Source organism: Carassius gibelio, chromosome B10 (assembly GCF_023724105.1).
Source record: "Carassius gibelio isolate Cgi1373 ecotype wild population from Czech Republic chromosome B10, carGib1.2-hapl.c, whole genome shotgun sequence".
In the NCBI taxonomy this organism is placed as follows: Eukaryota; Metazoa; Chordata; class Actinopteri; order Cypriniformes; family Cyprinidae; genus Carassius; species Carassius gibelio.
The window spans coordinates 13,286,460-13,313,699 of NC_068405.1; the positions used below are offsets into that span (position 1 = coordinate 13,286,460).

General features: G+C 37.9%; 2 protein-coding genes across 4 annotated transcripts in view; one reads left to right on the forward strand and one right to left on the reverse strand.

Annotated features, from left to right (window-relative positions):
- The window catches only part of LOC127966768 (cell adhesion molecule 2), a 456,176-nt gene extending 430,342 nt beyond the window's left edge, over positions 1-25,834 (reverse strand). The window contains exon 1 of one of the 3 annotated variants that reach the window (XM_052567996.1): positions 25,434-25,834. In XM_052567996.1, the coding sequence (XP_052423956.1) occupies positions 25,434-25,494 (61 nt within the window). In that variant the 5' untranslated portion in view covers positions 25,495-25,834. The remainder of the gene's footprint in view (positions 1-25,433) is intronic. The other 2 variants (XM_052567997.1, XM_052567998.1) reach the window with 2 other exon arrangements.
- Positions 1-27,240, forward strand: part of LOC127966770 (C-type lectin domain family 4 member M-like) — a 370,290-nt gene that overhangs the window by 295,302 nt on the left and 47,748 nt on the right. The gene's annotated exons all lie outside the window — the stretch shown is intronic.

The window sequence follows — 27,240 nt, forward strand, 5'->3', positions numbered from 1 at the left end:
ATTCGGCTGGGGTTTCATTCATCAGCAAATCCTTTCCCACCTCTACCACCAAGCTACGGAGCTCATATGCCAATGCGTGCCAGTCGGAAAAAAAGCAGACAATGTTTCTGCCAATCAAGCTGGGCATCCCTCAGGGCTACAAGAGCGCCTGGCTTGAGTTATTTTGCCTCCTGTGTGCGTGTGTGTGTCCTTAAAAGTCCTTTGTACATAAATCATCACAACACCTTGAAAACTGAACAGCATGCTTTGGGGTAACAAGAGTGGCAATAAATAAAATTCAATTAATGGTTCTATGAAATGTATCCGTGAGGCTGAGAAAAAACCTCACGGAGAGGGAGCGAGAACAAGACGAGGAGGGAGGCGAGAGCTGTCTGGCAGTGCGGTCACGTATACATCGGCTGAACGCAGGGCCTCGGTGGGGCAGAGCGAGGGAGAGTGTGGCTAGCTCAGCGCCTCGCTCGGTTTAATTTAGCCAGACGTGACTCACATGAGGGCGAGGGGTGCGGGGTGGTGATTAAATCTAACCTGCTTCATGCCTCAGCCGCCGAGACGGCAATGAAGATCACAGCAGCCAGGCAAGGTGCTCATTTGGTCCAGATTAGGGCTAACCTCCTCGTCCTGGGGGAGAGATGACACAGTCACACCCAGATCATCTGCTTCTCCTTTCTGTCTTATTAGGTTAATGGGGCTCCAGCCAGGAAAGACGGAGAGAGGGTGGACAGGAAGAGAAATGGTAGCTAGAGGTGGGAGTGGATGGAGATCATGGAGTTACAAAGGAAGATAGGTTAGGGTTATCCAAATATTAGCCAATACATAGAAATATATACACAGTTATACTATGTTTTCAAAACTAATACGTTTTTTTTTTTTTTATTTGTTTTAAACATTATTAAACATTTCATTATTTATTTTTGTTTTCTTTTTGTATACTAAAAATATTATCGATGCTTCATAACATTACGGTTGAACCACTGATGGCAGATTAACTATTCGGTTGTTAAGTGATGACGTAAGAAGCGCTGCTTCCGGGTCCAAGCCTCAACTGGCTTCACTTGAGAATACGACCTCAGCAGCCGTTTATGAGCACTGTTTATTCATATTAATCATTTAAGCTAAATGCTTTCAAACTTACGGTATACACAGCGTCCCAAACACAAATAATTTTTATATATTTTTTTTATATTTATATTTTCATTGCCTGGCTATCTGGGACTTCGGTATGGAGTTAAAGGTTAAGATTATAACTTTTTCGCTAATATTCTATCACATTGTGAGTTTATATTAGCACCTTTTGTTGTTTTCTCATGGTAACTGATAGAGCGTTTGGACACGGAAGCGCTGCTACGTGACGTCAGACTTAACAAGCGAATTCTGACGATGTCTTTTCATACTAAAAATGCAGGGATTAATATAGTTTATTAATAGTTATTTTCAAATTTCAATGAACTGTCATTATAAAATAACTTTATTATTGTTTATTAATTCTAACAAATAAGTTCTTTAGAGCTGAAACAACGAATCGATTTAATCGATTAAAATCGATTATTAAAATAGTTGTCAACTAATTTAGTAATCGATTCGTCGCTAAATAAATTTTATTTGCCATAAGCGGCTCATTTCGTGCATATTTCAAATCTGCGGTGACCAAAGTGTGGCAGTAATGAGCCACCGGAGGTTTTACTCAGCCAGTACAGCAGGTGAAGTAGCGAATAGCCAATAGCTGGCCTCGTTTTATGTCACGTGCTTCCCGAACAGCGTCTCTGCAGCATTCAGCGGGAAGTGGGAGTACTTTACTTTGAGCCTTCAAAATGAAGAGTAACCTGTAAACTCTGCACTACTGAACTGTTTAAGGGGCCGTTCACATATCGTGTCTTTTGCGTGCTCAAGTTCGTTATTTCCTATGTAGGCGCGCAGTATGCACTCTCATAATGGAAGCGACGCGGTCGCGACACGCACGCGGTGCGATGCGCCCGTTTTTCCAGGCGCGTCCACACCGCATCCATTTATCATTTGCTGAAATTTCCGGGTCTTCATTTTTTTTTTATTTTTTTTTTTTTTTAATTTTATTATGAACAATGCACAGGACAATAGGTACAGAGAACACTACAAATACTGTGCAACCTGCACAACAAAAAAAGAAATGTACAGACCAGAGGATAATAACATTAATTTATAGAAGGGGAAAATTAAAATATATTCAGTTCCTTCAGGAGATGAAATGTTCTTGTAGCCTTCATATTTTGCATGTTTTCTATTGTTTTGTAATATGTTTTAAAGTCCAGATGAAATACATTAAAGCTAGGTTGTGAATTAGACCATTTACATTTGTGAATATGGTATTTTCCGAAGATAATAAACAGTTGAATAACAAAAATTAAATTTTTGGACAAACCACATAAATAAAAGTATAACATGACATCAAAAATATTGATTCTGATGTTTACATTAAATTTTGTGATTATAAATTCTTCCAAATCAGACCAAAATTTTTTTGTGTACATACAGTGATAAAATAAATGAAAAATAGTCTCCCTATTTGATTGGCAAAAGACACAAGACTCTTCTATGTTTATTTTAAATCTTCTTAGCGTATCTTTAACAGGATAAATTTGATGTAAAATTTTAAATGAAACTTCTTTTATTTTATTATTAATACAATATTTATAAATAATAGTATTTGCCTTTTCCCAATTTAAATCACCCATGGTTGAATACCAAAAAAACTTTGCAGCAGGTGGAACCGAGCATGAAATTTGATTTCTAATATACTTATTGGTGTATGCTTTCTTTGTAATGTCTGTATCTCCAATAAAAATTCTATTAACTTCAGCACTAACATCTGTAAATGATATGTGTTTTAGTATTTGAAGTGAACCTGTAGGGATTGCATCAAATACAACTGCGTATTCTTTTGGTGTCACTGGGAAGTTAAAGTTCTGAAGAAATTCTGAATATGACATGAGTAAACCATCTTTGCTCAATAACTGTCCTACCAACAGAATTCCTCTATCAAACCATGGCTGAAAAAACAGAGACTTCTTTTTATAAAGAATTTCTTTATTATTCCAAATAAAGTATCTATGTAGACTAAAGTTGTGTTTATATATCAATATCCAAGATAGAAGGGCTTGTTTGTGGAAGTCAGCTAATTTCAAGGGAATTTTATCAATAGAAAAATTACATTTCAGTAGAAAATTTATGCCACCAAGAGTATTGAACAGAAATGATGGAAAAGCGTTCCAGATGTTGTCAGGGCTTTTCAAGTATTCTATAATCCATTTAATTTTAAAAGTATTATTTATAGTATGACAATCCAGCACTTCCAAACCACCTTGGTCTCTACATCCTGTGATAACATCTTTTTTTAGATAATGGGGTTTTTTCCTCCAGATATAATCATACAGTATTTTATCCAATTCTTTAATTGTATTTTTTGGGATATCCAGCGATAAGGCAACATATACAGAGCGTGATATACCTTCTGCCTTTGATATTAAGACCCTGCCAAATAGAGACAAGTCTCTCATTAACCATGAATTTAGTTTAGATTGTATTTTTTTAACAATTGGATCAAAATTTAATTTATGACGTTCCTCTTTATTTTTACAAATTACAATTCCAAGATATGTCACTTTTTCATTAATTGGTATTCCATCAAAACTGGCCAGATTGCAATTTTTCAGGGGGAACAAAACTGATTTATTAATGTTCATTACCAACCCTGATACATCACTACATTTTTTTATACTATTTACTGCAGTCCCAATTTGGTTTCGGTCACTTAAAAAGATGGCTGTGTCATCTGCAAGTTGGCATATTTTAAACTTTTTACCAACAGCATTAATTCCTGAAAAGGGAGACATTTTTATGTGTGTAGCCATTGTTTGAGCAACTAAGAGAAACAAAAATGGAGACACCGGGCAGCCTTGTCTTTCCGGGTCTTCATGGAGAGGGCACGTCATGGAGAGAGTACGTCATGGTTGCTTAGCAAAGGCAGACGCCTCAGGGGCGATTCTGCCCGAGCGCTTTGGAAAGAAGGAGAAAGCGGCGCGACTAGCGTTTTCCACGCGTTTTTAGGTGCGATATGTGAACGGCCCCTAAGAATTTTATTTGTGCAGATTCTCCAGTACAAGGTTGTTTGCAAATGTTTAGTCGTAAAAGCTGATAACATTGCTTTTTAACAGTTAACATTTAAAGCTTTACAAACATGTTATGTGATCAGTTTGTCGTTTACCAGTTCATAATTCAGACTTGCAGCCTAATTATGACTGAATGAGAGAGGTAAATGTTTGAGTATATTTAAAATGCACTTCTTTTCTAAGTATTCACTGCTCTTTTTCACACAACAGGTTTTTTGTGTGTGTCCCAATTTTTTTTTTCTGGACAACCTTCTGATGGATTTTACTTTAAATTGTGAGTTCCATTCAGGTTTCATGCCACTGGCACTTTTTTTTCCGAAGGATTGTTTACAATTTCACAGCATAAGCTATAAAGCTTTTTCCCAGTAAATAATAAAATACAATGCACTGCAATTTTATTCTGTTTTATCCTTATACTTCGTGAAAATATGTTCTCAAAGATTCCTTAAGCTTTGTTTGGGATGTTAAACTACTTTAGGAGCTCTAAGGACTGCCATGGTGAAAACAATATTTGAAATCTCCTTGTGAATTTTGCTAGAGTATGGGTCAGTGCTTTGATTGCAGAAGAGTTCGACAAAGGATTACTAACATAATAAAACAACTCCAGGTATATTTTTGATGAGGATATGACAATGCTAAATGGTTAAAATCTCTTAAAAATCTATGCTGAATGATAAAGACCCTTTATTAATAATTTACTTGGGGAAAAAATGGAAAAAACTAAAATATAAGTACATAAACCGATTAATCGATTAATCGTAAAAATAATCGACAGATTAATCGATTATCAAAATAATCGTTAGTTGCAGCCCTAAAGTTCTTGTTAAAAACTAAAATCCCAAATAATCATAAATCGGTATACTGTATATGTATCTGCATCGGCTATCGGCCAAAATGAGTTGAAAATTATCAACATATCGGATATCGGGAAAAATCCAATATCGTGCATCCCTAGTTATATGAGAATCAAATCAATCAAGTAATAGATAAAAACTCTGGATCTCAAAAGGCACCATACCTTGAGGAACAGCCATTGTGCTGAGACAATTCTGCCTATGTTTCTCACAAGGTTTTCCAACAGAGCGAAAGAGCAGGGAACGAGTGAAACGCTGCACATGTGCAAACATGCATGAAGGAGAAAGAGTCTGAAGCAATACACAGAACAGGAGAGAGAGAGAGAAATCCAGAAACATTTGAGTTGGTGACTCATGCAGTGGGGACGGTAGGCTCTTCCGATCAGCAGGAAGATGTTCTGTTGGCAGAGATGTGAAAGAGGAATATAATCTAATTACTCTTGTTATCAACATGAATCTGCTCTTTACTGCAGAAGCAGCAGGGAGGGATGCGGATTCAACCATCATCGTATGAACCTCTCCCTTTCTCACGGCTCTCACGGGCACATTTACCATCTGATTTATTGATAGAAAGCAGCTCTGTGTCATTTTTAAGTCGATTTGACTTTCCCTGATTTCATGTGACACTGATGTCAGGTGCTGACACACATGAGGAATTCAGAGGAAGGAACGGGGTTAGCTAAAGCAAAAGGGAATATTTTTGAGTGGAAAATGTAAGGAAATGTGTCAAACGGAACTTTAAACAGCAAACGGACATCTAATCTGTGCTACATTGGTTTTGTGTTTGTGTTTCTGAAGAATGTGCCATCCATTACACCCACTGAACAGAAAATCGTTATACATTTCTAGGCTGAGCGAGTAAAAATGTCTTTATTTTAGAGATGTAGCTCAGTCAAAAAGGTAAAAATCAAAAATAAAATCATAATCTAACACAAAAAGCCCCAAAATAAAATTATATTGTGATGCACACTCAAAGCTACAATATTAACCATGCCATGCACTCCATGTTAGTTTATATGTGAATAAAAGGCTAAATTAAATATTTTCATTGTGTAAAGTGAATTTATCTTTTCAAAAGATTTTTAGTTAAACTGCTCAATTGAAATTGATTAATTTTACGATGGCTTGTGATTTTATTTATTTACTTATTTTTAGAATATTCTAATAATATTGGAATATAGTACTTAGTTTGTTTACCTAGATTTCAAATGGAGGGATAGAAAACAATGAGGTTTCAGTAAAATTACATTTTGATGATTAAACAATCATGAGTTTGGAACGACATGATGTAAATGATGACAAAATTTTCATTTTTGGGTCTGTTCATTTGGAGGTAAAAGGAATCAAATATTAAAATGTATATATTTTACTTAAAATGTTGATTCAAAATCAAGCTCAAGCAATATATGTGTGCAGATGTCACTTTATCCTAATGCAATGAATCCTCTGAATGAAAGAGAAAGTAACATTTCAATCTATTAAACTTTGATGATGTGCTACATAAAATATTAGATCAAGTTATATCCTGCCATGTCTCATGTTCAGAATGATTATACTGTACTGCAGATTCCAGCCTATTTTGTATTCTCTTTCTTTGCGTATGACCTTGGCTTGCCTTTACGCGCTGCTAGGGCTCTCAAAGACGTAGCGGCCCCATAAACGAGCATGCAGAAGGAATCTAATGAGCTGCCTAAATGAGTGTTGGATCCTGCTTTAAAGAACGCCAACTTTCTGAACCTCTTTAAGTAAGAATGACAAAACGATTTGATGTAGAAAACTGATAAAAAAACGTTTGCCTAAAATATTTGACTACACTATGGAATGTCATTTAAACATATCCATGATATTCATCTCTTTGGGGCTTAACGTTTCACAACACGTAAAAGCAAACGTTTGTTTTTACAAGTCAAAACCACATCATAAATCCTCGCACGTACAAGCACACAGACTCACACCCGTGCGAGGGTGTAAATACAGTACTTGTGCAAGTCGAAACTGATTAACTTGACAGTTAGCAGTTAAATCACATTGTTAGTGCGTGATATTGCACCATTTGATAAGCCCCAAAGTAATGAACCGTTTGCATGAGTGCGCAACAACAATACATTCCAGATCATCACCAGGATACTCTTCTGTTCAGCCCTCCCTACATCTCTCTTCAAAGACAACCGACTCTATTGAAGCGGAAAGCTGTTGAAAGAGGGGGCTTGATTTGAACATGTGCCATGGTAAGACCCTCAACTGTGGCCTGTCCACCCACTGAGTGCTGGCCATCAGCTATGAATCTACAGAATTCAAAATGTATGTTGTGGTTTTTAATAAAGCACTTCTTATGCAAACCCAGCTGTAGGTCACGCACGTCATCGCACCCTCGAGCTGATGCCAAAGAGCTGGGTAACTGACATTTGACAGCCACGTGAACCCAGAAGCTCATTGAGAGCTCATGGAGATACAGCGAAGGCCTTTGCTTACTCACGCATGGGCGCATCACAATACACGCCAACACGCTCGCCCTCCGTTGGCCTGGAAACCACCTCACGTGCATCAGGATTTCTGGAGAGAATCTGTGAATGGTTGAGAGGACTCCAGCAACGCAAGACTTCAAAGCTCTGGAAATGAGCTTAGGAATTTATGTACACTGAATGAAAGAAAGATGACATTTTGATGAAATGCAAATTTAGATTTCACGTACTAAGCTTAGGCTACATGTAATGCTGTGTCTCGATTTAAACAAGTTCAACTTAAAGTGAAAAGGCTGGAAATGAAACTTTAGTCAAGGGGCAGTTTGTTCCCTGTCACAGAGAGCACAGCTTTTATGAGTCAACATAGTGAAATAGAACAAAATGAGTCATTAAAACAAGTACACATCACCAAAGACAAATGAGTCAGAGTGAAAATCAGAATCATCTTCACTTGCCATTTCTAAAACTTGCAAAACTTTCAAGATCAGGGAATAAGATTACTGTGCTGATGCATATGTATGTATGTATGTATATATTATAACAAAAGTTACAGCTGCATCTTGACCTAGGGATGCACTGGCTAAAAAATGTATGACAACTGATGGTCAGTATTTAAATTCTAAATTATCAGTATCTAATGTAATTTTAATGTTAAGTAAGACTGATGAGTTAAATACCCACTGTATTGTGTTTCTTTACAGTAATAAGCATATACAGCTCAGTATTCAGTATGTGGTTAGCTAGTATTCCATTCCAAACATAGCCAATGGATCAAAATTTGTTCTTCACAGTACCACTGGACAAATCCCGACAGACACGATATTGCATGAAACATGAGCATTGATTCTTCTATGCTGTATCCTCAAGATCATATGAGTAACAATGGACAACACATAGTGCTTACAAAACCACAGCTCAAAGACAAAACAGCAAATCGAGACAAAGAGAAAGAATGAGACACACAGGAAGACACCAAAACAGAAATCCAATAATTCCAAAGACTTATGCGGCCACCTCTTATCTATTCATGTCTACCAGGTTCATTTCACATTTTCAATTATTTAAGGATGCGGGCACTCTTAGCTCAACAGAGAACAATTGAAACCCCTTAAATCTATGTGAAATTCTCAAATTGATTGCAGTGGTGAATAAGACACATTTATCTTAATGGGAATACATAAAACATTAAAAGCAAGCAATGATTTATACGCAGGCAGACCCAATTTCACATTCTGTGCTCTTAAATCAAGCAGCACATGTTAATTTGAAGAACAGAGAATGTTGAGAAGCATGGTTTAACCTTTCAGGTCTTCTTGAGGGAGACCTATGAGTGACGGAAAAACGTTGGAGCAATAGACTTGGCAGAGGAAGTTGTTTATTATTTATTGAATGATGTATTGATTGATAACTGCTCATTAGTGGCTATGAAAATCAGCCATGAAGTCTGAGGTAAACAGGAAGTTTAACCTCAGTTGGGAGTCAGTTATATCTATTGGGCTCAACAAGAAAAATGCAAGCACAGGCAGGTATGTGGTTGAGACAGAAAACCATCTGTTGCAAAATGTATTCAACATCTGACTCGGATAATTACACAAGGAGTATGTTAAAGCTCTTCTGGGCTGTTTGGAATAAGATGCACTTCATGCTTCTATTTGTAAATCTCTCTCAGTCTCTTGTCAGACAGTTTCCGGAGGTAAGAGGCCATCAAGGCAAGACCAAATAGAATGATTGGATAACATCTTGTCAACTGAGATGCGTCCATCTGGTCCAGCTGCATATATGATAACCCACAATCCAGTGCATGAAATCTAGCATCAAAGCAGAGTGAATGAGAGCGATTCAGGGTCATTCATGCATAACATACACTACTATTCAAAATGTTAAGGGTCAGAAAGACCTTTTTCTGGTATGGACACATTAAATTGATCAAAAACCACAGTAAAGACATGTATACTATTGCAACTAACTTTTATTTCAAATGAAACCTGTTCATCTGAACTTTATATTCATCAAAGATGAAAAACAATTAAGCAACAATTATTTTTTTACAAAATAAGAAATGTTTCTTGACTCTAAATCAGCATATTAGAAATTGTATCTGAAGGATTGTGACACTGAAAACGGGTAATGACTGTGGAGCATTTAGCTTTGACATTATATAAATAAATAAATGTTATATATAAAAAAGTAATTTTATTTCACAATATTACAGTTTTCACTGTATATTTGCACAAATAGTTGCAGTATTGGTGGGTATAAAAACTGTAATTTTGCAGTAAAATCTTAAGACTTATGAGTCAATCCCTTTCAAGAAATACATTATGCAGTGATTAACTTTTAATATTGTAACTCTAAAACTCTAAAACACTAAATAACAGTGCCTTGAAAGATGCTCTGAAACTCAAAGTTAACAAAGAGTTAGCATCATACAAAAACGCTGCCTTACCCACATGGAACCTTCTCCCACAGAAAGCTCAGCAAATTTCCACAACATTCAAACTGCCAACACATAATTTAACACATCTCTTGGCCCTTGTATGTTTTATTTAGCAACCAATTAGTTAAAAAAAAAGAGAGAGACAGAGAAAAACAGATCAGTTTAACATCGTTTAAATCCATTCCATCAATTCCCCCCAACAATCAGCTTAGAAAATGCAGAAAACAGTCTGCCGATTCCATCTGGACCTGCTCAGCAAGCAGGAAATCAGCTGCCTTCTGTTTCGGACGCACCCTACGTCTCTCTCTCCTCATCATATGCCTTCCTCCCAGCCTCCATGACGAAATCTCAAATGGTCTGCTGCAGTTGCAGGCTTGCAGACTGCTGCATGAAGCAGAGATGGCAGTCAGATAGATATGCTCACTGTCCCTCATAATTCCATTCACCTGTGGAAGATGCACAATCCCTGACCCTCATTAGATTAGACTTGAGCTCAGCAGTTCAGTATTTCTGTGGCCGAGGGTACAGCCACAGCGCCTGGCACTGAGGACACATGATGGAGAGAAATCCACTCAGCTGATTTCTCATTGAGTATGTTTCCGGCTCTAATGGAAAGGAAGCTGATCGCTCTTTACCGGTGGACACAGATAGCTATAATGTGACCCTTATAATCCATCTATCTGAGCAGCGGCAAACAATTTCCTTCTCTATCTCTACTCGATTTCTCCTCGTGTCTGTTTTTCTCTAGCTCTCAGCATCTCAAAGGCTTAGGCACTGATCTGAGCTTCTGAAAGCGAAAGGGAGATTGACTTCAGTTACAAAACCGAGTAAGTCTGCCATTTTTGAAGAGATACATTTTGCTTAGATATGGAGTCTGACTAGCAAGCAGAGCTATATAAACTTGGCATAGGTTAAATGAGGATCCTATTAATAAAATCACCCTCCTTCAGGTTCTTGTAAAGCCCTGGCTAACAGCATTTTCACTTCATCCCTTTTTATTAATTTGTGATCGTTTTCTTTTGCATTACTGAACTACATTTTTTTTTTCTATATTCTCCCAGCACTTGATATGTTGTTAATTAAAAGGATTGATATTCGAAGTAAAGGGAGAACGATATATACCAATGTAATTTCCTGCACCGCAAGAGCTTTGAGAAAGAGCTCAAATATCTTTCCGTGTAATATAAAAAGTATGTTCCTGTCTTGAATTATTCAAATGATGTGCCGAACTGGCAATCAGTCGTGCTTGATGAACCTTTGGAATATATTATGACCGGTGTAAGAAATAAGGGCTTGTCAATCAGATGACAGGATGGATTTCAAAACATAACCCTAAAAGTCCATGAGTTCAGTTATGAAATCATTTCTTGTTCTGTTGAGGCAAGAAAGAGCTCTCTAGCTTTGAAAACAAAAAAAATAAAAATAGATTTTTTTCAAGAATCTAAATGTGGATATGACTAACATGAAGTATGAATATGACTGGGAAGGACATAGTAAGGCCTTTTTCCAATAGTTGCCATGATGTGTTTTTTTTTTTTTTTTTACCATTGTTTTGTTAATCTGCTTTGGTTTTATATAATACCAGTTTGGTTTGCTAGTGGAATAGTCCTGATTTTGTGGCTTAATACCCCCAAAGACAAATCACAAATAATACAACAAAATGCCACCCCCTCCATTCCCTCACAATGCGGCCTCGGGTCTGAAAACCCAGTGTGCTGCCCACACGACAACGACAACTTTCATTTAGGGGTGGCTTCACGTCAAGCGTGATCCCTGGGGCCACTGCAGTGATGAGACGGAAACAAACAAACAAGTGTTCAATCTTTCTCCTGCTACTACTTTTCTTCTGCTGTAGAAGCACAGGCAATCCAGCGCTTCATTAGAAAAAGAAAAGAGAAGAAAGGACGCAGTTTCATTTGTTTCAAACAGCCAGTAAGCCGGGCCTGTCTCTCAGATCCACGCAGAATGGGAGAGACAATACAAGAGAATTGAATCCAGTATTATCAGCTTGGTACAAAAGCCTGCAGTCATCCCCTTCTTTCTCTCTCGCTCTCATCTTTCCCCTCTAATTCCATTTTGAAAATGCAAACCACTGTAAAACTCCTTGCTCGACTTGCAGTAATGTTATTTTGCATGCACTTATTTTCCAAAGCTGCTTCTGTTCTGTTAGCAGTACAAATTTAGGCACAAGAGACTGCTTTAAGCCCTGAGTGCTACACAGAAAGAAATATTCACTGGCGATCTGATTTTTCGCTCAATCACTCAAGAAGAACTGGCCACTTTCAAGGAGTGAAGGCCTTCATTACTCAACAATCACTCTGACATTCAATGACCACATCTGAACCACTGGCTAAAAATCATAATTTAGCTTCTAGATAATGATAACCCATCTGTGAGCATGCATAAGAATCTGAAAGACACTAAACTCCTGGAAAAGCTTGTCAAAAACCCAAACACATGCAAACAAATGTGCATGTCCTCTGAGACAGGCCACTCCCTTACGAAACAAAAATATATTGCAGTATATTGGAAAATATCACGTAATATATTAGGCATATATTCTAATATATATTCACTTTTTCCAATATATTGCCATATATTGAAAGCGGCAATCATTTGTATATTTTGCAATATATTATATAATATATGTATCATCAACATATTATTAGATGTATTCAAATATATAAAATATTAGAAAATAAAAAGGGAAAATAATATATTACAATATATCACAATATATTTTAAGAAATATATTGGTAAATATATTTTCCTTCCGTAAGGGCTTTCCTGCAGAGTTTAGCTCCATGTCAAATCAAACATGCTTGAAAAAGCTAACCTACCTAAATCTCTAGGATTGGAGTTTAGCTCCAACAAATATTTAAATGCAAGTTTCTATGGCTATGTCTGCCACCTATACCCAATTACAGCTATTTCCAGTGTCTGAAACCATACTGGACATTATTGAGTGCACTCATTCAATCCAACAATGCACCTCAAACAGGGGTGTGCAATCCAGCAGAGTTTGCACACCCCTGTTTGAGGTACATTGTTGGATAGATGAGTCGTATTAACAAAAAATATCAAAGCACCATGAGAGCTATAGGGAGCAGATGTCGAATCGCTCTCGCGTGATGTCATACGTTGATCGTTCTGTGTGGTAAACCAATCTATTTTTAAATCATTTTAAAAAGAATTGTGATAGTTAGGACAATCGATTTCCCCCCACCCCTAGTAGACATGGTGTAAGAATTTAGATGCAGCCCTCGATTAGCTGGTTCAGAAGAACTAAACTTTGCAGAATAATGGCCCTCCTGGAGCAGGCTTGCTGTTTAAACCTAAAACTTTTGGGTCACAAAACCCAGACTTTTAATCCATAAGCCAGGCCCACTGAACTAAATGTCAACCCAACATTAGCAGGCGCAAACGTACATTTCCTGACATCATTCATGTATAAATCCCAATGTTTCATGTTAAATCCTTCATTATGTGAAGGATTAACACAAAGACAAGGCCCTGCGCTTCATTCTCGGGCTGAGACCCTACTGGCAGGCCTCTTGCATTTCTGAAAGCGATGAAAGCAGAAACTCTTGATTGCTGACTTGTCTGGCATTTGTGTTCAAAGGATCTGCAGGAGATGGCAGGCTGAGCGTGAGCTGGCACGGAGGAGTCGGCTGGGGCGCGGGGCCGTAATGAAGTACGCTGCCATCTCAGATCAGCTGGCTCCAATCCTCGCAGGATCCATCAGCTTGTCTTATCTTTACTCATTAGTAGGAGGAAGCATTAAGAACGGTGGATGTGTTAAGAACTACTGTGCCCTCTAAAACAGGCAATTACTGTATAGAGACACCCCAGCATCCCACAGAGGGATGGAGCCTCAGTCAAACGGACCCTCACAAGACCTGAATTACATTTAAAGATATTATCCTCTTAAAAAACTTCCAGTTTTATCAGGTTGCTCATACTGAAATACCATGAAATAACCGCTTTGTTTACCAGCAGATGGAAAAGACAAAAAAAAGACACTCAATTCTTGAACTGGGGTAGCAGAGCACCATAACAGATGGTAAAAGGTCATTGTAGACCTCTGGATTAGCTAAGCTTAGCATGTGCAGACAGTCAGACAGCGATAGTAGAGTGTGGTCTGGTTTGTTTGCTAGCGTCTGGCCACATGGCACTATTTTTAGTAGCACATGACAAAAACGTTAAACAGGATTGTCTATCTTGCGCTGGTTTATGGTCATGGTCAGGTTAACACCTAGAATTTTGTTTTCATACTTAGCGCATAGCTGCAGTTTTGTGTGAAACCACGGCCGCTGATGCAGCTAAACCTAAACAACATTTATTTGTAAACAGGTCCTGAACTGCAAGCATAGTGATGTGCCTGCCGAGATCTGTTAGCTGAAGCTAGAAAGTTGTTCTATTTACCCTACCAAGTGTAAGGGAAAGAGGGTCTTTAAAATCAATGACCTGATAATAATAACGCTAAGACTGATTTTGTTCACCGATGCTTGAACGACAAAACTAACACTCTGTAAGAACAGAAAAAAAAAAGAGGTAGACACTATCCACACAAATGGCAAGTCTGCCAGACAATTACAAACAAGGGAACTGAGAACATTTTAGAGAATTTTTATTCAGACCTGGTTCCATTAAAACGTGCCTGAGACCGATCAGACACACGATTATTTGTTATATTTAATTAATAATACCCCTAACTCAACAAGGCAACTGTATGTGCCAGAAGAACATCCACCAACTTGGAGGATTTAATGATATGGACTAGTTCTGTCCTTTTACATTCCATGCGGTTCAACAAATACCCCATCTGTAACCTCAAATGAAAATTTGATGAGACACACAATAAGAGTTATAATAAGTGAGCATTTGCATGATTAAATTGAAGAAGCATTCAAACAGTCTTCTCGACAGTGGGGTGAAAAGCTTTGGTGTGGATGTCGTTATATCTGGATGTATGTTTTCAGTAAAACCAGCAGGCTAATCTTCTGAAACAGAACAGAGAGGCACTATGAGATTGTGGAGATTCATGTGAAATTCATGAGCTATCAGAAAAGTTAATTATGCTTATTCATCTATTTAAAACTGCGCAATAGGAATTCATATAAAAATGGAAGAACTGCAACAGAAAGTCATGACCAAAAGCCAAGCTGCCTCTGAAACGCCTCCAAAGAAGCACAGACACAGAGGAGCACAGAGGTAAGTTTAGAGAGTGCAAAGAACAAGGACGCTCAACTTCCTATTTATCTTTGAGTTTTAGCTTTAACACTGTGGAAGGTGAAACATGGTAACCTCCCTCCTACACATGCCGGGAAACAAAAGCTGTATGTTTAATGTAGTACGGAGGATCGCTGACCTTATCGAAGCAGGTGGACAAGGCCAGCTGATATGAAAATAGTCCAATGCTGTAACAACATTTATAGCATGTTTGCATTTGCTGAAAGAGATGTGACTATTTGTTTTTCAAAAACTTTAAACCTGAAATAAGAAATTATATGAGTTTTGCAATCAAAAAATAATATAATGATTGTGTGGATGTAACAATTACAAACATTTGGTCAAAGATACAAATTAAATCACTGCTTCAATTACTTGCAAAAGTGAGAAACACACAATTTAAACATGCTGGATGCAATGGATGCAACGTCTGTTTTATTCGTAAACTTGTATATTAGTTACATTTTTTTACTTTCAGTTATGACAGAGTAATTCAATTAACCACACCTTCATATATCAAATAAACACAAATCTAAAACACACCCAATGCAAATTATTTTTTCATCATTATTTTGCAGATGTAAGGTAAAAAAAAAAAAACTGGGTATTTTATGGAGAAAAGGAACACTGAAATCTTTATTAGAGCACTTAACTCTCTTTAACATTAAGCAGGATGTGCTTTTGTGACTATTTTGTGGTTAAATTATGGCAAAAAAAAATATAATAATTGCATTGTGTTTATCTATTACAACTAAAATAGGCAAAAGGGGAACTTGGCAAGACACCAAAGCCATGTCTGTAGGCACTAAAATATCATAGAAACATGGTTGTACTTTTGACACCCTAGCAACAATCAAAACACCTTAATAACTGCATAGGAATGTGCTGGCAACCACCCACAATACCTAACATAGTGGAAGGGGACTTTCACACAGACAAGCACCATTCAAGATTTCTTCAGATATGTAAAAATCTATTGTTCATTATTACTAACAAGCTCTACATTCTTTCGAACTAGTGACTGAATGTGTTGTTCATTCCTTGTTTCGCATTTACTATAATACTTCACATAACGTTCCTGTAATACCAAGCATAGCACCTGCATAGCACCTGTTTGTTGTACAGGTTAATTAAACGAAATTATTCAGCTGAAAGAGTCTGACGTAAAATAGCTAATGCAACTGCAGAATGCTCAACTTATGTTCAATTAAATGCAATACTGACATTCTGGGAAACAGACGTGTTTATAGCAACATCCTCACTGCAAAATCAAACAAATGTAGTCATATGTAAATGTGGTAAAGTGCCGAGATCCAGTTGGCTGCTGAAGGGCTGATGGTCTGTTAGTGACTGCGAAAATGAGGAGGAGCGTGTGTGTGTGTGTGTGTGCAAGCGCGTGCTTGAGTGTGTGTGCGCACTTTGGCAGGTGCATATTGTCCTGAGCTTCTGATTAATTGATTGTTTACTGTATTTGCAGGTGTTAAATTCGCTCTCATAAGAGGCAGATGGCATCGCACAACCCCGACAGCAGACGACCAGAGAGGAAAGGGAGGTGGGGTGAGGGGCACCGAGAGAAACTGGGAAGTGAAGGTAGACCTACAGTACACTGCAAAGCTGAACCGGTGTCACATGAAAATTTTCAAGCAATATATGCCAAGAAAATATTCAAAATGTATTCTTAGAGGCTGTTCAAATCTCACGGAGGTAAAATTACTGACCGTTTAAAGGCTCAAGTTACATTAACCAGGGATTCGCCTACAAATTTGGTTGAAACATTGTGTCGATTACCGATCTCTACAATCCTGCTCTGAAAGCCGTGTCTTCTCCCACTAAGCCGATGTTTGTTGCCCAGAGTCTTCAGTCCTCAAAGCCAGATAGTGCAGTTGTGAAAACCTGCTAATGCGGCAGTTTAAAGCCACATCTATCGGAGAGAGTGACAGGCGACAGTGGGCGGAAACGGATCTTTGTAGGTAATCTCTCTCATAGAAGATCCCGCGGGGGGTTATTTTCAAGCATTTGATTTACTGACCCTCATTCCCCCCAATGCCTCTAGCTCACCATTTTCAGATGTTCAATTTTACTGAACTAACTCTTTCATCTACCTTTGTCAATAAAAGTGATTGATTACCCAATCGCAGTGCATGCCTGGAGCAGGTGTCGTCTCTTGTGAAAGATCACGTTGCACACTGGCAAAATCTGAGATTATTTGGGAGACAGAGTAGCTAATTTTCCATAAAATCCTAATGAAAAAAGCAGAGGCCACAATGAAAGCAGAGAGGAGTGAACTATGAGTCAAGGACGTCTGGCTGTTCTTTCAGGTCTTTGGTTTATTTTTTATTACATTTGTGATGTAGCAGACTTCACATTCTTTACTTGTTTCTCATTTGTATATAAAAGGCCAGTTCAAAGTTCACACACAAATGTGAATCCAGTCATTATTTACTCTTTTAGCTACATTTCTGTCATGTCAAACGGATGACGTTAGTTCTTCTGTGGTCCCCAATGACTTTCACATAGAAATAATAATAGCTTGTTAAATTTAGAGTAAAAATATAATAAGACAGCTGTGATTGGCAGCAATTCAGAATATGTATTATTTTCCCACACAAAACCAAATATTGAATTAGGTGATATATTGTTATTTACTAATCTTTTTGAGCTACCAAAATATTAAACTTAAATATATAACAACCATAATATTATGTATAGGTGATAAAATAGAAACAATATGCATAGCTGGAAAAAACAGAAAGGTAGGCAACATGATGAATCAGAGTTCATTGTATGTCCCTGTCCATAAAAGCTATGCTTTCTCAATCGGGGGTGTGACATAAACATATTTTAAACTCAAATATAATAAATTCACTTAGGCTATTTTATGATTAATATGTTAAATTATATGTATGTGTGTGTGTGTGTATATACACAGGGTTTAAATTGGGCAGGGGCTGTCCAGGCACATAGACACATAAGACTTCAGGGATCAACATTAATGCTTCATTAACGTCAGACAAGTAACACGATTAAAACATCAGTAACCAAAAATAACTATGTCATCACCAAAACACAAGTATTATTCTGATTTTATTACATTTTGAGTAAGTGGTGAATAGTGGATATAGGCCTAGCAACTGCATCTATTCAAAGTCTAAGGTTGCGCTGCTGAGGTGAAGTTCACGCAGCATCTCCAGGAGAAATCAAAACAGGCAACACTAAGAAACTAAGCATCCTGACGTAAAAATTCTAAATGGAAAGTTTACCAATTAATTTATTATTTAATTTAAAATACAGTTTGATAGGCAACATCACACAAATACAATGACATTAGGTCAATGACATTTTCACAGCAACTTGTCGATTCATTACTTAAATTTAATCAGTGTTTTGAACGAATCAGTTGAGTCAAAGTTTCATTAGCCCATGCATAAACATTTGATATATCTGCCATTTGAATGGATCATTTGAGAATATATATATCTCATATCGTTACCATAGAGCCCCCATATAACAAACCCCAATTTAACCCTTGTATGTAACAACATCACTTCTCTACGTATTCTGTGATATTCTTTGTTTCTGAGCAGCTGTAGCTGTTTCTCATCGCGCTGTTTGAAACAGCGTCTGACTGCTCAAAACTGCTGTGAATATATGATACGTAAAGAACAAGTCAACAGTCACGTTAGTATAGTTTTGATGGATGAGGACTGTAATCAAGGTAAAGATGATTGCGTTCTAACAGGAGAATTATTTACTGATGATGTCGAGATGCCTTCAGATCGCTGATGTTCCACATAATCAGAATGTTTTTATTTTTTATTTTTTTATTTTTTTGGTGTGTTTAGTGATCCTGAATGGATCCATTTTAGTTTATATGCAGTCATTTGGCATATCCAAGTGGTCTTAATTGCTATGGCTGGTTGACTTGTGCTTATTTGTTAAAATTGTTGTATAATTGAGCTTTACATACTTTTAACTTGTAAAGAATATCTGCAGTGACATTTTTGCAAAGTATGTTTGCAAAAAAGGACAAAGAATGTTTAGATCTTTCTTGAATTTGTTTTGTTTAAAAAAAAATTACATGGAATTGAAAATAAATAACACTAGAATACAAAGGCTACTAAGGGTAGGCCTACAAAGAAATTAACTTTATTTTTAGTTTATTTTAAAATTAAATTTAATTTAATTAAAATAATGCAATATAAATATACGCCCCAACAAGCTTTGTATATATATTTTTTATATGTATTTTATTTATTAATATATTTTTCACTCTGTAGATTAATCAATTAACAGGTTTTTACTGTTTTCTGTAAAATGAATAAATAAATAGTTTAAATACCTTCTGTGTTCCACAGAAAGGGGGGAAAAGTGAAACAGATCTGAAAGTAGGTAAATTTCATTGTTGGATGTACTCTCCCTTGTACTGTGCTACTGTAACTTTTCAGAAACAAAAAGTGCCATCTAAAGATTTTTACCAGTACAAAATGTTCTGCATTGTATTTGCTTGACTTGTTTGACAATACCTCAAGTCATCTCTTAATCTTGAGCTATTTCCACAAAAAAATTCCTCCTGTGCGTCTCTTTGCATAAGCTATGATGAGATTACCAGACATACTGTGAGCTTAAGCAAATCATTTAAATTAGCCTACTCAAAGGCTAATCGGATACAAGAACCTTAAGAAAAGCCCTTATAGAGCCTGTCAGGTCATTTATCGATGAAATCTATCTCAAAGGTCAGCTAAGTAGTATAGAAAACGTGAACAAGAAAATGACAACTGTTAAAGCACCCACATAACCGCTACATGACGGTTTTCAGAAGATGTCTCCTCCAAGACTGCTGCCATGACTCAGCAACGAGTTTGTGTTTTGAAAGCCATTCAAAAATCACTGCAAAAGGGCATCTCCTTACCAGCGCCTTTTGGGAGAAGAGGAAGCTTTATGCCAGGCACTAGCTGTACCACAGAACGGTTGACAGTTCCACCCACTTTTTGTTTTAACTTTTTCAAACACCTGGAAGAACAAAAGAGGGCCTTTGATCATGTGAAATCCCTCACGATTACAGCAGGGCTTTAGAGGCTCAGCTCCATTCTGAGTCTGGGGGAAAAACGATCCGAGGCCCAGATACTTGTATGCAGAAAGAGTGTAAGATAGAGAGAAAGAGAGAGATGAGACAGTGGGATGGAGGAGGAGAAATACAGAGACATGAAACAGAAAGATGGCGAGCGAGAGAGAGAGAGCAAATATATCGGGTTCTCTCACTGCTCTGTTTAGGAGGCTTCCAGCAACCCAACAAGAGGACAAATACAAAGAGGAGGTGGATATTCACCTCTAATCCTGTTCTCCATCCTGGCTCAATCAGCCAGCCAAACAAACACCCACATACACAACACAGTGAGAAAGAGGGACATGCTCAGCCTCTTTACACTGCAAAGAAATGGGAGAAAGAGACTTGAAGTGCAATAATACCTCATGGACATGACAGGGCGGGCCATAGGAGGCTCCATACTGCAGCCCAAAGAGAAAGGCTTGTGCAATCTGTGTTTCTCCCCTGCTAAATTAATGCCAAACAAATGCTTATTCTAGTCAGCAGAAATGGCAGCTTATGCCCAACTCCATTTCTCACCTGTCTGAGCACATTTGCCTGTGCTGCCGCTCACCTGCACAGATGCTTTTCACGCTCCACGACTGACAAAGACAACAGACCGGGAATGAAAAAAGGCTGTTAACCTCCCCTTTCAACACAAATACGGCTGAACATACCCATACACGCCAGCCCTCTCCTGAAGGAGCTCTTTCCCACGCTACTTCCATAAAAGGGCCGGCTCCGGGAAGGCCAATACCCAGCTTGGAGTCACTCTTTTGGGACAAGCTGACTGAGAGGCAGGGGGCCAGAGACTTGCCTCAATGCACAGTAGCCCACACAATGAGATAATAAAAGGAGCATTTTGTGTCATAAATGATGTTTTTTTAAAGGAATAGCTTAACCCCCCCCCCCCCCCCCTCCCTTCTCAAAAAAACAAACAAACAGCCAAACATGTGCTCACCCACAGGCCATTCAAGATGTAGATGAGTTTGTTTCTTCAGCAGATGTGGAGAAATGTAGTCTTATATCACTTGCTCACCAATGGCTCCTCCGCAGTGAATGGGTGCCGTTGGATGATAAAAACCATCACAATAATCCACAAGTAATCAGTATGACACCAGTGCAATTTTTAAAACGACAATCTGCATGTTTGTAAGAAACAATTCCATCGTTGATGCTTTTAACTTCAACCAGGAAAGAAATATGCACAGATGAAGCACCATGTCAATATAATATGTCAGTGAATTTTAATGAGAGACCACACGAGGGGATGGACTTTTTCACTGAAGGAAGCATGATTATGGGTTAAAGTTAAAACGCCTTGATGGGTTTATTGCAAACATGCAGCTTTGCAAGCCATTAAGTGATGGACTGGAGTTTTGTGGATTATTTGTGGGTTATTTTATTGTTGTTATCAGCTGTTTTAACTCTAATTATGACCTCAACCATTCACTGAAGAGGATCCATTGCTGAGCAAGTGATGTGATGCTTAATTGTTCTAAATATGTTTAGATGAAGCAAAAAATTCATCTTAGCTGACCTGAGGGTATGTTAATTTTCAGCAAATTTTCATTTTTGGGAAAACTAATCTTTTAATAGTTTGTTGTTTCTTTGTGTGTGTGTGTGTTTATTTTTTTTATTTTATTTTTTTGTACTAGCTGGCTAAGCTGGCTTTTTGAATTTGGGTATGCTTTGCATTAAAACATTTGGGCAGGGTTTCAGGGTGCAGAACTGCCAAAGCACCATAGAGCCATGAAATACATAAAAAGAAAGAAAGATTTTGTGTACACAAGTAGTCCAAGAAGAGGAAACATTCCCGGCAAAACAGAAACAAGTATAAAAGCATACATCCTCCTCTATGAAGCAGGACGACATAGTCCTCCCACTCAGTTTTGGTGTCTCTGAGGAGAGAGCCAAGCTTTGCTATTACTCACAGCAGACGTCCACACAACAGCACTTCACAGGGACTATAGTACTCCACACACAGGGAGGAGCTGCACTGTCTGCCACACGCTTTGCATAACTGCCATGCTCCCCCAAACCCCAGCTGCTGGCAGCATGCAGTGATCCCTCCGGATGGATGTGCCCGCACTTATGCTTCAAACATTCAACCTCAGCAAGGAAGGCTGGAATTGATTTTAGAGTAATCTATGACCGGTAGATAAAAACTGGGATAGCATGCTCACTGCATTTACTGTATAGGCCCTGGAAAATGTATTTCAGGATTTGGTTAGTTGACAAAATCAGCCATTTCAATAGCACTGCAATGTGATTAAAGGATTGTTTAACAAAAGTACAAAAATGATATGTAGTCCCTCAAAAACACATAAAGGGGGTAATATATATATATATATATATATATATATATATATATATATATATATATATATATATATATATATATATATATTTGACTTTCATTTTAAAGTCATTCATGGTAATTGATAAGAACTAAAAAAAATCTGCATAAAAGGTAAAATATCAAATACATTTTAAGGCAATGAAAGAGAAAGAGAAAGAAAAAAATATATATATTGAATATTTAATCTAGAACTTGTCATTATTTAAGGGTTAGTTAGTTTATTTCCATTGATTTTTCCAAGTATGGAAATCAAGCTCCTTGATATGGTTATAATTTAGTGTGGGAACCCTTTTTAGCATGTCACCCCACAGGACACATCACATCAAGCATCCATTTATCTAAATCAACATTTCACATACATGATTAAATTTAACCAAATTTACCCAGTCAGACTGGTCTGTGGGTAAATCAGATTATGTAACATCACACAGTTCAGATGTTGGAGATGATCAGCCAATGTACCATTGAAATCACAATGATCAGATCTATTGATCACCAATTGCAGAGCAGAAAGGTATACCAGAACCCTCTGCACTTCCATCGTTCAAATATCAGTGTGGTTAACCACACATTGGTAAGCCTATTAACACACTCACACATGGTAAGCAGGTGCAGCCAGACTTTGAAAGGTGTGTTAAAGAACCGAAGGAGGCTCTTGCAGCCAGTAGGGCTGTTGACTGGGTGCTGAGAGACACAAGCTCTGTGATTTACGGGCAGAAAGAGAGAAGGCTGGGGGAAATCAATACATAGCTTCAGTCTCACGCTTGCTGCCGACTCATTAGAAGTGAAGCCTTGAGGAATGTGCTTAATTATCTCTGATTATTAATGGCCCACCTGTCAGACTGATTATCAACACACAGCATAGGGTATTTTGTCAAAAGATGGGGCAGAGGAGGGAAGTCACATGCACACATACAGAAAGGCAAATGCAAATACTGTCTTCTGTCCCTACTGCATTCATCCTGCACATTCATAAACTGCCAGACTGTTTGAGATGTAAACACCTCTGGTTGGAGGTGTCAAGTTTCACTGATATCCAGACCAAGCCAGATCGGCTTGGAGTATCTAAAATACACAGGTATCACGTTTAGACTACCGTACTTGAATTGCCTCTTTACCGAATGTGCTTAGAAGATTGTAACAATAATCTATTTATCAAAAAAGAAATATCTCCAGTCTTCAATTTGTGTGTGTGTTGCAATAATTGGCGATCCGGATTTTATTTTTTGTTAGATTTCGTAGAGTGGCCACTGTGGTTTTCATCACTTAGCATCCAGAAAGTGAACATTGTTTCAGCTATTGTCTAATTCGTTGCCCTCTTTACAAGCAATATGACAAATACAAAGCCTACTGAAACATTAAAAATAAATTTGTTTGTAAACTGAAATCACGAGCAAAGTATTAGCCATTTTGTGACGTCAAAATCAATAAAAAAAATAAAAAAAGGATGCCTGTGTTTAGAGTCGATTTTGACGTGAACGCAGACTTTTGTTATCTTAAGCAACTTTAAGATTATATCTGAGGTTAGATTCATAAAATGTATTGATTAAATCATCTTCACTGATGAAACCGGGCGGTGGCTGTTGCTCACGAGATATTGGCGGGACGGCGTTACCTTACTCTCAAGGGACACAAAACGTATAGCCCATCAACATTTGAGTGGTCACACACTGAGGCAAGCCCACCCTGCTGACATTTAAACTGAGCAATAAACCTGCACTTAAAGCAATCGTTACCTTTATAGTGCGCGAAAAAGCAATAAGGCACGTTCAGTTGACGTATTCATCAAGTATTCCTGTCACGCTTAACGGTCGCCCCGCGCGAACACTGCGCGCGACCTTGCCCTGCTGATCCTGTTTACAGTGTCGCGCGTGAATGATGAGCACCGGCCGAAACTACAAGACTTAAGGTAAACAACACAGAAATGCTGACAGAATTCTTTACGAACTTCAAATATAGCGTAATGTTCAATTTACTGTTGAAAATATGGGTGAATAATGCATTACACTGACAACTGACAGGTGTACTTGCTTCGTAAGTCTTTCTCTGAGAGGAAAAAAGCTGATGCTACTACGACCCCAAGATGCGGACTGCCGCAAATACCATACATCCCGATGACTAGACTGGCTGTGAAACTGTCCAAAAAATACATCCAAACCTGATTAAGGGTGCTTAAAAAAACACTTAAACAATAAGCTTTACGCTCTGTCCGAATTCTACAGTTTTTCCAATCAGAACAAAAGCCACAGGGTTATAAAATACCGCGTAACAGCGGTAGCTAAAAATATAAAAATGTATATCACATCCCTGCCAGAATAAAACTGTAAGCTATACATACCTCAAACTTTAGGATATAAAACATGAAATAGCACCATGGCTTAACGCTACAGTATTCTACTAAAAAACACATCGCATTTCCAAAATAATAATAATGTGCCTAAATACGCATGTAGGCTAAACATATGATTTTTCAATAAAATAAAAGCAATGCTATATAAAGTTTCCGATCAGGCGAAGCAAAGGCTGTATCAAATAAATCGTATTTCCTTATGGTGGTGAGTTTATCTATAACACATTTTGACTGGTAATCCATAAAAGCGGGGCTCTAGCTCAGCAGTGTGTGCAGGCTTATCTGTGATAAGATTCTGTATCAGTGCTGGGCAAACGTGCACAATTTGTTGAGAGCAATGATGACTAACGGGAAACTGCCCCCGTACTCACTCGAGGCCCTTTGGATATATTATGGAAATGCACATCATCACCATTCCAGAGCATAATGCCTTTCCTACGTGGTGCGTAATGATGATGAGCCCCCAAATTGCAAAGCCCAGCATAGGCTGCCTTAAAGTTTGAAGCGCTCTTACCTTTAAGGACGATCCCGCAGATGCTGTACAGGGTAAACAGCATGTGCTGCTTCACCATCATATTGCCTTCCTTCTGTAACAGCTGCCCGCTTGCCGTCAACACACTTTCTTCGCTCTTTCGCTTCTCCGCGCGCTGATGATGGGGCTTATCCAGGTGCAGGCTGCTGCAATCAATACTACAGGCTCCTTCGATAACTTCTCCTCGGTTGAAGTCCCACTGCGCTTTCCGCACGCCGTTCACTTGACGCTCGGACTGAGCTCGAGAAGTGCGAAGCGCTCGAACACAGTAGAAAAGTACAGCTCGCGCATCTATCGCCTCCTGGGAGCGCGAGCAGGCAGAGTCCCGCCTCCGCAGATTGACAGATGAGGACGGGGAGCCAATAGCGCGCGCCTGGAATTATTCTCCGCTCAAACTGCTTCTCGACTCCACAGTCCATATGATTAAAGGATCGAGGAAATTTAATGCGAGTACGTGCAATGGCACGAATTGACCCCCGTCTCGCTGTAATGCATTGCGTAATGAAACGATCTTGATATGGTTAGACTGATGATGATTTGGGCACGTTTTCATGTGGATTGCATTACATAGAAATACAGCAGTTCTGAACGGACAGCTGCCGTGGGATCTAGCAGCGCACCTCTCACCGGGATCAAATAGACATGACTGCGCTCGCAGGTTTACTACTGATACAAACCGCTAGGCGGATAATATTGCATCGTCGTCATTCTGTACAAGTCCAGCAGAGGAGTGCTTACCGTTTTCAATGAAAATAATAAGAAAATATTGCGTGTGTGTGTGTGTGTGTGTGTGATATAAACGCAGTTTAAATGTTGGCATTTTTTATTAAGTCCTTATATTATGAACACAGAAAAAATAAAAATAGTTTCATGCTTCATGATGTCACATTAAGCTGTCACACTGGATCCTGCAATTATGGCTTTACAGAAACAATTAAACTAAAACAAACTTAACCATTTATGAAACACCTCATTGTAAGGTCTCCTAAAAATATCAAACTGTTTTCAGGCCAAAATGGTATTAATGAATATACAAATTTAAAAAAAAAATAATAATAAATAACAAAGGTAATTCAGTTGATCATTGCCTAATTTAACAGGATTTTGATTTTGTTACATGTGACAACTGATCCCAACTTTGGGAACCTAAGAAAAAGAAAACTTCTGAAAGAACAGTTTAACATGTCAGTTACAATCATAGTATGGTGTTGACCATTATCTGAATCTGAATAAATGCAAATGACAGGGGTTTAAACTAGGTTTTTGAAGAGAAATTAAACACTGTTAGAGAAAATGTTTTGTGTAAGTGAACTTTTGGCTCAGAACTTTAGAGTTATTAATATACATCCCATGTGATAAGTATCTGTGATATTTGCTACATATACGGTATATAATCTATAGGAGACATGCTCCTTTGAGTGAAAATTAAATGTCAGATCTTAATATTATGTAATATATTTTATATCACACAGTGGCAGTAGTTTTATCTCATCCACTGAGCTGAGGAGAACTTAAAAGAGGGAACTGATGATTTAACCAACCATTCAAAAAAAGAGATTGTTCAAATGAAGTGGGACTTCTTTTTTCTTTTTTTTTTTTCTTTTTTTAAGTTTCCAATGTTTCTAGTGCAATAACTCAGAAAAGTCACCTTTGGAGAAAAAAAAAATCCAATTTATTTCATTTTTTAAAATGCAATTCATCGTCATGCAGGAAAAGATAAATTAGATTTCTAAAAATTAACACACTTCGATCAGAGCCCACAATACACCATAACATTTCTTATCTCTTC